We start from the raw sequence: 9791 nt of genomic DNA, 5'->3' as shown, positions 1-9791 counted from the left end.
GCGCCGGCGAGGGCCAGATCCTCTGCGCGCACCCGCGGAGACCCGACCGGGCCGAGGGCAGAGCGCAGGGGAACCCGGGCAGCCGCGACGCAGATCCTCCTCCCACGGCCCGGCCCCTCCGGTCCTGCGCGTGTGTACTGGATGGCATTGGCTGGATTCATCGGAAAGACGCGGATCTTTGCTGTGACACCGGAGATCAGAGCCCGGAGTGCTCCCGGAACGACCGCCGCCGCCGCCGAGTGACACCGGGCCGCGATCCGCAGGGGCCGCCGCGCACACCCGCCGCGGCCGACCGTCCCCTCCGCGCTCGCCGCTGGCCCCGGATTATCGCCTCGCCCGTGGGATTTCCAGACCGCGGCTTTCTAATCGGCTCGGGAGGAAGCTCTGCAGCTCTCTTGGGAATTAAGCTCAATATCTGGACTCTCTCTCTTTCTCTCTCTCCCCCTCCCTCTCCTGCGAAGAAGCTTAAGACAAAACCAGGAAGCCAGCGACCCTCACCTCCTCGGGGACTGGGAGGAAGGAGGAAAACGAAAGTCGCCGCCGCCGCGCTGTCCCCCGAGAGCCGCCTTTCCTCGGGCATCCCTGGGGCTGCGGCGGGACCTCGCAGGGCGGATATAAAGAACCGCGGCCTCGGGAAGAGGCGGAGACCGGCTTTTAAAGAAAGAAGTCCTGGGTCCTCCGGTCTGGGGCGAGGCGAGGGAGCTTTTCTGCCCACGCTCCCCGGGGCCCATCGATCCCCCGCGCGTCCGCCGCTGTTCTAAGGAGAGAAGAGGCGGCCCCGCAGGCTCGCGCGTGGGGCGAAGCAGCATGGGCGGTCGGTGCGCGCTGGCCCTGGCGGTGCTCTCGGCCTTGCTGTGTCAGGTAAGCGGGCAGGTGGGGGCGCCGCAGCCCTGCGGGGTCGCACGGGGGGCCGGGGCGCGGGGCAGGAGCGCGCGGGGAGGGGCGGACAGCGACACGGGCCGCGCCAGTCACGGCCCGAAAGGTGAATCCCGGGGACGAGGACCCCAGCGCCGGCCGTGCCGCGACCGCGCTCGGCCCCTGAGCCCCCAGAGGCTCCCCGCGCACCCCTCACGCAGGGCCCACGCCCCCTCGCCCGGGCGGGTCCCGCGCCCTCACGCCCCCGCCCTCCCGCGCGCAGGTCTGGAGCTCAGGGGTGTTTGAGCTGAAGCTGCAGGAGTTCGTCAACAAGAAGGGGCTGCTGGGGAACCGCAACTGCTGCCGCGGGGGCGCGGGGCCCCCGCCGTGCGCCTGCCGGACCTTCTTCCGCGTGTGCCTCAAGCACTACCAGGCCAGCGTGTCCCCCGAGCCGCCCTGCACCTACGGCAGCACCGTCACCCCCGTGCTGGGCGTCGACTCCTTCAGCCTGCCCGACGGCGCGGGCGCCGACCCCGCGTTCAGCAACCCCATCCGCTTCCCCTTCGGCTTCACCTGGCCGGTGAGTGCCGCACCTGCGGGCGCCGGGCCGGGCCTGAAGCGGGGCGGGCGGAAGGACGCGCTGAGATTCCGCTTCTGGCGCTGGGTGGCGGGACCTCGGGGACCCCGCGAGGCGCAGGTGGGCGCTGCGATCTGCCTGGCGGCGGCCCCAGGGCTCTGGCCCAGCAGCACGGAGACCTCGCCCCGGGGGCCCTGCGGGCTGCAGGAGGGGACCGCGCTGGGGCGAAGAGGAGAGGCCGAGTGCGCCCGGGAGGTTTCCGTATCCGGCCTCTGTGCCAGGCCCCCAGTCAGAGGCGCCCCTTCACGTGGGAAGGTTCTGGTTTCCCGACTCCTAGACGCGTTGGTGGCGCAATTACCCGCGGAGCGAGACCGCTCCCACCCGGAACGTGCCCATCCCCCGAGAAAAATGACAACGGCCCTCGGGCCTCTTCCACCCTATCCTGCCTGCATTCTCTCTCTCTCTAATTAAAAAAAACAACGTAATATCCTGTAGTATAGGCTGAAAACACACGTCAGGAAACCACTCTTTAAAAAGTTCTTCCATTTCCTTAGGGAAGGTGAGAGCAGGCAGGAGATGCGGGGAGACCCTCTCCAGACACGCTGCCCCAGACCTGCAGCCTTCAGGCCTCTGTTGCTGACCTGGTTGTTATGAATGACTTTGCTTTTTGCCTTTTTCTTTTCGTTACATTTCTGGGTTGTCTTACGTCCTCTACCCTCTCTCCCAGGGCACCTTCTCTCTGATTATTGAAGCTCTCCACACAGATTCTCCTGATGACCTCGCAACAGGTAAAAACAAAACCCAAACCCCAAAACTGCTTCCCCCAGTTAATAGCATTGGACTTTGCCCACCCATCCCGCAACCAAACCCAGACAGCTTTCATTCTGCACGAGCCCCAGAAAGTTCAGGGTGGTGCGACTTGGGTCTCCTTCCTGTAATGAATGTCTCGGTCCACCCCCCGCTCTGTCCCCAGTCTCAAGGTTCTCGGTCAGAACCAACCAGGAACAACTTCTCCCCACAGAAAACCCAGAAAGACTCATCAGCCGCCTGGCCACCCAGAGGCACCTGACCGTGGGCGAGGAGTGGTCCCAGGACCTGCACAGCAGCGGCCGCACGGACCTCAAGTACTCCTACCGCTTCGTGTGTGACGAACACTACTATGGAGAGGGTTGCTCTGTTTTCTGCCGCCCCCGGGACGATGCCTTCGGCCACTTCACCTGTGGGGAGCGTGGGGAGAAAGTGTGCAACCCTGGCTGGAAAGGGCCCTACTGCACAGAGCGTGAGTCTCTGGGAAGGCACCGCCGGCTCAGTCGTCCACCAACACGGACCGCGGGCAGGGATGAGGCTTCCTGAGCCTGGGGGAGCTTGGGACTGTAGAGATGTTCTGGTGGGGAAACTGAGGCCCAGAGGACAGAAGTGGATTGCTATAAGTCACAGCTCACGAGTCTGGGAGTTGGGGTCAATGCAGACATTTTAACATCCAAGACTGTGTTTATCCACTATCGGAACTGCCTTTCCTAATCAGGGAGGCTTTTAGAGACAGGGCCAGGGGTCAGGAAGTAAAGCCAGTGCTACCCTCAGGGTGTGTGTATTAGAGAGGGAGAGGAGGAAGGAAGGGAGGAACACAGAGAGAGCTTGTGTGTCAGGGGCACGCTTTCAACCAGAGTTCCCTGTGCTGTGACAGCATCACACTGGGAAACGTTCCATTTTCTCTCTGGAGCTGGTGTGCTTGACCTCTCTGGAGCAAACGCCTTTCCGGATACTCCCTGTGTTGCGCACTGTCTATGCTGGCCAGAGGGCAGGCTTTCGCCCCTGTGGGCTGCTGAGGCTGGGTCTCCAAGGCCTGTGTGGGCGAGGGGTGCACAGCCCCATCTGGCTTGAATGCTCAGGCAGCGCCTTGTCTGGAAAAGCAATGTCTTCCCAATAGTGAAGGTGGTTCTGCCTGCCTGATTATTAGGTATTGATATGTCAATTTAATGGCAGGTAGGTGACTAGGGCAGGGTGGGGGCCATGCTGGCTCCTGGTTCTGGTTCATGGGGACCTCAAGAGCCCTCTCTCCAGCTTCCTGAGGCCTCATCTGCACGCATGGCCGTCCCAGCCCATTGGTATGGGATTTCCCTACAGCTGGGGATTGGGTCGGACCTGGAGCTGCCCAGAAACTCCAGGGAACTGTCATTCTCCTTGCTTGGAACTGGACAACCTTGGAGAGGCACTCTGTGAGGCCCAGAACCTCTGGCAGGAGCTGGGTAGTGCCTGGGGTTGAGGGTGGGTCTTCCCATTCACTGAGTGCCTTAATGTCCTCGTTACTTAGCTTCCCAAATTCCCTCTAGAACTCACTGAGTTCCTTCTAAGCTCTGCCTTGGCCTGAACTGGTTCTGTTTTGTTTTTTTTTTTTTTTAACAAAACAAAATAAAACTTGTGGAGCTGCTTGTTAATGAGTTTCATAACCAGGCAGCGAGAGCCAGCTCCAAGCCTCAAGCCCACTGTCCACCCCCTGCCCTGTGGGAGCCTCTGGCCAGTCTGCTGCCTCCCACCCTGCCTCCCTGCCTCTTCTTCACCACAGGGTAGCCAGAAACTTAGACTTTTTTCTTCAAACACTGAAGTCTCTCCCCGCCCCCAGCTCGCGCGTGCCGTAGATTAGATCTCTCCGGGGATAGGCGCAGGGACACCCGCCGGCTCCCATTGGCAGAAGGGGTGTGTGTGTGTGTGTGTGTGTACACGCGAGGGGTGTGTGTGAGGAGGTGGGGCCGGGGGCGCGGGGGAGGCCGGCATTGTTGCGCTGGGGCAGCTGCCGTAGAGGACAGACAATGGAGCAGCTGTCCTGCCCTGGCACCCTGCATACCAGCTGTCCACTCTTATCTGCACACACACTTTCTGGGATATTAAGAGGTGGAGCTTTGTGCATAGAATTGGGAAGTGGGGGAGGAGGAGGGGGAAGACTTCTGACCCTCTCTTAGAAGAAAAGGGGATAGGGTGGGGGTGGGGGCTTCCGAGAGCCCTTTTGTCCTTGAGCCACTGTGTTAAGAAGAATGCTCATCCCCAGGGCTGAGTCAAGTCCCAGGCTACTAGGCAGGGGGGGGGTCAGTCCTCCACAACCTGGGGAGATTAACTCAGCTGGGATTTGCTGACTGAAGCCGGCAACTTGTGTCCCGGCCCCAAGGGCAGCAGCCCTGTTGGGAGGTTACTTGGCGTGGGGCTTGACCCTGTTTTTCCTTTGCTTATAGCGATCTGCCTGCCGGGATGTGATGAGCAGCATGGATTTTGTGACAAGCCAGGGGAATGCAAGTAAGTCTGCACAAGGTGGTGTTTTGTTGTGTTGCCTTTTCTTGTTATCCTTTCACACCTGGTATATTTGTAAAAACAGCCCTATAGGTGATCATTCGAAAAACTCCGGTAAGATTGATTGAGCAGGGGGCTGTTTTCTCGTGTTTCTACTTAATAAATGTTTGGCAGCATGTGAGGTCATGGAGTTGTCATTCATTTACGCCCCTTCATGGCTATGAGAATTTACAGAGAGTAGCTTAAAAAGAGTTGGCCCAGGAAACGACAGTATCGTTCAATGGTTCTCAAATGTTGCCTCATCCCAGAATCACTCAGGGAGTGATTTTTGAGATGCTGACACTGGGGCTGCCCTAATACCCACGAAGCCAGAACCTCTGGTGGGGCCCAGGCCAGGCCACAGTTCCCAAGGTGACCCAGTGTTCTGCTGACCTGGAGAACCAGAGGCTCACTGGTGCTGCGGGAGGATGGTTTCTAGGGTGAGGATGTCCACTGCAAAGCCAGCAACAGTCAGCCTCTATCTGAGTCTTCTGCTTTTCTCCAAGGTGCAGAGTGGGCTGGCAGGGCCGGTACTGTGACGAGTGCATCCGCTATCCAGGCTGTCTCCATGGCACCTGCCAGCAGCCCTGGCAGTGCAACTGCCAGGAAGGCTGGGGGGGCCTTTTCTGCAACCAGGGTAAGCCTTCTCTCCCTGAGGCAGCCTGCTCCCTCCAGAGCAGCCCTGGACTTCCCTGGCTGTTTGGTCACTGGAAAAATAAAGTCTTCCTGCATTTGACGTCGAGCTTCCTATCTCCTACTTTTCCTGTCCCCACCCCTCACAGACCTGAACTACTGCACACACCATAAGCCCTGCAAGAATGGGGCCACCTGCACCAACACGGGCCAGGGGAGCTACACTTGCTCCTGCCGGCCTGGGTACACAGGTGCCACCTGCGAGCTGGGGATCGACGAGTGTGACCCCAGCCCTTGCAAGAATGGAGGGAGCTGCACGGTGAGTTGGAGGCTCCATGGCATCTTACCCCGAAGTTGGGGTGCCCTGGTGTTGAATGGAGTGTGTGGGCTCCTTGGAGCAACTTTGGAAAGCCTTTTCTGACCTCTCCATCATGTAGGATCTCGAGAACAGCTATTCCTGTACCTGCCCACCTGGCTTCTATGGCAAAATCTGTGAATTGAGTGCTATGACCTGTGCGGATGGCCCTTGCTTTAACGGGGGCCGGTGCTCAGACAGCCCCGATGGAGGGTACAGCTGCCGCTGCCCTGTGGGCTACTCTGGCTTCAACTGTGAGAAGAAAATTGACTACTGCAGTTCTTCACCCTGTTCTAATGGTAAGGGGGCAGCTGGCGATTGCTCAGAGACTTGGGCGACTGGTCAATACTGAGATGGCATTAAAACGAGCATTTGTGAGTGACCTCCAGTTTAGGAAGCACTTTTATCCAGACCGCCAGGAATTCTCGATGGAAACTCTGAGTCTGGAAAGACCTGGGGAGTGAGAGAGGCTGAGGCATTTATTACGAAGTTCTCTGCAAAAACCTAGACCAAGCAGTGTATGACTTGCTCAGGGCCACGAGGTCCTCAGGGCACCTGAGGCCACCTGCGGTTCAGTAATTGATGCCCACAGGCCCCGGCCACTCCAGCTTCGGAGAGTGGCCCAGCTGTGTGGCCATCCAGCACAATATTCAGGGGTGTCCCTGAGTGAGGACAGAGAGCCTCCTGCTAGCAGTGAGGGGCTGGCTGCCCAAAGCAGACACACAGCAAGGGGAGCTGGGCCCCAGATCTGCCAGAGCATTCTGGAATGGTCATCCTTTGCTGCCCTCCCTCCCTCCCTCCCTCCCCTGTTGTCAGTGCCTGCTCCTCTCACTCACTGTGTAACCGTGAGCAAGGACACCCTCGTTAAGCCTCAGTTTCCCCATCTGAAACCTGGGTCGAGTGGCACATGCTCTTGTCGGGCTGTTGTGGCGACTAACGCAGTCACTGGGTGGAGGGTTCTGCACGGCGCCTGTCCAGATGCCAGCCACGTGGTTTCTAACTTGTAGAGCTAGACCTGGACACCTCTCGTATTTGAGGTCCTAGACCACGTCACCTTGCACTGTTGACTCATTCAGGCCACAGGCTGTCTTTGGTTTGTCTGGTTTCTACAGTGACAGACAGATAGATGCTTCAGAGTGACTTTTTGGTGAACAAACCTACGAGGAGACACGTGACGCTCATGTCCCTGTGTTCCAGGCGCCAAGTGTGTGGACCTCGGTGATGCCTACTTGTGCCGCTGCCAGGCCGGCTTCTCTGGGAGGCACTGTGACAACAACGTGGACGACTGCGCCTCCGCCCCATGCGCCAACGGGGGCACCTGCCGGGATGGTGTGAATGACTTCTTCTGCACCTGCCCGCCCGGCTACACGGGCAGGAACTGCAGTGCCCCTGTCAGCAGGTGCGAGCACGCACCCTGCCACAATGGGGCCACCTGCCATGAGAGGGGCCACCGCTACGTGTGCGAGTGCGCCCGGGGCTACGGGGGTCCCAACTGCCAGTTCCTGCTCCCCGAGCTGCCCCCAGGCCCGGCGGTGGTGGACCTCACTGAGAAGCTAGAGGGCCAGGGCGGGCCATTCCCCTGGGTGGCCGTGTGCGCCGGGGTCGTCCTTGTCCTCATGCTGCTGTTGGGCTGTGCTGCCGTGGTGGTCTGCGTCCGGCTGAGGCTGCAGAAGCGCCGGCTCCCAGCCGACCCTTGCCGGGGGGAGACGGAGACCATGAACAACCTGGCCAACTGCCAGCGTGAGAAGGACATCTCAGTCAGCGTCATCGGGGCCACGCAGATCAAGAACACCAACAAGAAGGCGGACTTCCACGGGGACCACAGTGCCGACAAGAATGGCTTCAAGGCGCGCTACCCCGCGGTGGACTATAACCTCGTGCAGGACCTCAAGGGTGACGACGCCACCGTCAGGGACACGCACAGCAAGCGTGACACCAAGTGCCAGCCCCAGGGCTCCTCAGGAGAGGAGAAGGGGACCCCGACCACACTCAGGGGGTGCGTGCTGTGGGCAGGGCATCAGGAGGGGGGTACATGGGGGTGTCTTCCTGGAAGCACTGGTCCATTTCTCTTCCCAAATGTTCTCATGCATTCATTGTGGATTTTCTCTATTTTCCTTTTAGTGGAGAAGCATCGGAAAGAAAAAGGCCAGACTCGGGCTGTTCAACTTCAAAAGACACCAAGTACCAGTCGGTGTACGTCATATCCGAGGAGAAGGATGAGTGCGTCATAGCAACTGAGGTCAGTGCAGGCAGCGGCCGCTCGCTCCTCCTCAGCATGGGAGCACCTGAAGCTGGAGCATGGGAATCCGTCTTAGGCTAACTTCCCATTTGTCTTGTGGCCCTTCCAGGTGTAAAATGGAAGTGAGATGGCAAGATTCCTGTTTCTCTTAAAATAAGTAAAATTCCAAGGATATATGCCCCAACGAATGCTGCTGAAGAGGAGGGAGGCCTTGTGGACTGCTGCTGAGAAACTGAGTTCAGACCGAGCAGGTTCTCCTCCTGAGGTCCTCGACGCCTGCCGACAGCCTGCCACGGCCCGGCCGCCTGCGGCTCTGCCTTCCGTGACGTCGCCGTTGCACTATGGACAGTTGCTCTTAAAAGAATATATATTTAAATGGGTGAACTGAATTACGCATAAGAAGCATGCACTGCCTGAAGTGTATATTTTGGATTCTTATGAGCCAGTCTTTTCTTGAATTAGAAACACAAACACTGCCTTTATTGTCCTTTTTGATACGAAAATGTGCTTTTTCTAGATGGAAAAGATGTGTGTTATTTTTTGGATTTGTAAAAATATTTTTCATGATATCTGTAAAGCTTGAGTATTTTGTGATGTTCATTTTTTATAATTTAAATTTTGGTAAATATGTACAAAGGCACTTCGGGTCTATGTGACTATATTTTTTGTATATAAATGTATTTATGGAATATTGTGCAAATGTTATTTGAGTTTTTTACTGTTTTGTTAATGAAGAAATTCCTTTTTAAAATATTTTTCCAAAATAAATTTTATGAATGACAACCAGAAGGCGTAGTTACTTGGCTTTGCCTTAGCGTGGACCTGCGCTCACCTGCGGCCTGAGAGGCTGAGGGCAGAGGTGGCCTTCGTGTTTCTCTTTTCAAGGCTTTGGTTTCCCTGGATCCATGAGAAGCAACCCATTCCTCTGCTCCATCAGGAAGCTGCCTGCTGGCCATCATGAGGTGGTGATGGTAAGAGCAGGCACGGTCATGAAGCAGCCCCGATTTTCTAATTCCATCTCCCTGATGCATTTATTAGTTCTTTCCACAGAAAGAATAAGCATTCCTAATTCATTCCTTCATTCCTTCGTTCATTCATGTCAGTGTAGACTCATGAGTTATTTTGTACCCAGTGGGTGACAGTTGTCATGATTTTGTCACCGTTTGGCGCCAACATGGCCTCGGACTGGGTGTGGGAGTCATGGAAGCGGCTCCTCTGCTTCCTGTTGGTGGGCGGCCCTGTCTCTGAGCATGTCCCGCCTTCCGGCTCAGCAGAACCCCGCGGGCTCCTTGTGGACTGACCCCACTCCGGCCCTGGAATTGGCTGCTTTTCCCCCACTAAGCCCTGGTTCCTTCTAGTGGAAATGGTAGCGATTGCATTTTTAACCTGTGCATACCTCATAGCATTGAGCGGTTCCCAGGATGGACAGAGGGCGACCTACGTAGCAGGAGCTCCATGGAGGGACTGGTGTTCACTCTCCCTCAGACGGGACTCTGCTGTGCCTTTCCTCCTCGCATTAAGGGCACATTAAATACAGAGGCCAGCAACACCAGCGAAGAGAAGAAGTGTTTTGCTACCAACATTGAATCTTGAATCTGATGACAGCTCTCAGTCTAGTTACCAGTTACAGAAACACAGGGGACTGAAAACTCCTTCCTGGATGCCCCACGGATCTGCGCAGCCAAATCCAGGGAACTCTGTAGCCAAATAAATTGCAAGGAAAAAACAAGAAAGTGGAAAAGGGTAACCTATAGATTCAAAGAGACACATGTCAATCCATCGCAGCGTCTGGATCTGGTTCCTATTTCAAACAG

General features: G+C 57.2%; 1 protein-coding gene across 1 annotated transcript; it reads left to right on the top strand.

The window, feature by feature from the left end:
* The first annotated feature begins 773 nt into the window (after positions 1–773).
* Positions 774–8760, top strand: DLL1 (delta like canonical Notch ligand 1). The gene is made up of 11 exons (XM_050787125.1): positions 774–861; positions 1139–1435; positions 2160–2220; positions 2454–2711; positions 4657–4717; positions 5257–5387; positions 5533–5702; positions 5821–6037; positions 6936–7734; positions 7860–7977; positions 8087–8760. The coding sequence occupies exons 1-11, from the start codon at positions 808–810 to the stop codon at positions 8090–8092; spliced, it is 2172 nt and encodes a 723-aa protein (XP_050643082.1). The 5' UTR covers positions 774–807; the 3' UTR covers positions 8093–8760.
* Positions 8761–9791: the final 1031 nt, after the last annotated feature.

This window comes from Macaca thibetana, chromosome 4, assembly GCF_024542745.1.
Source record: "Macaca thibetana thibetana isolate TM-01 chromosome 4, ASM2454274v1, whole genome shotgun sequence".
Lineage (NCBI taxonomy): Eukaryota > Metazoa > Chordata > Mammalia > Primates > Cercopithecidae > Macaca > Macaca thibetana.
This window is presented reverse-complemented; position numbering and strand designations above follow the sequence as displayed.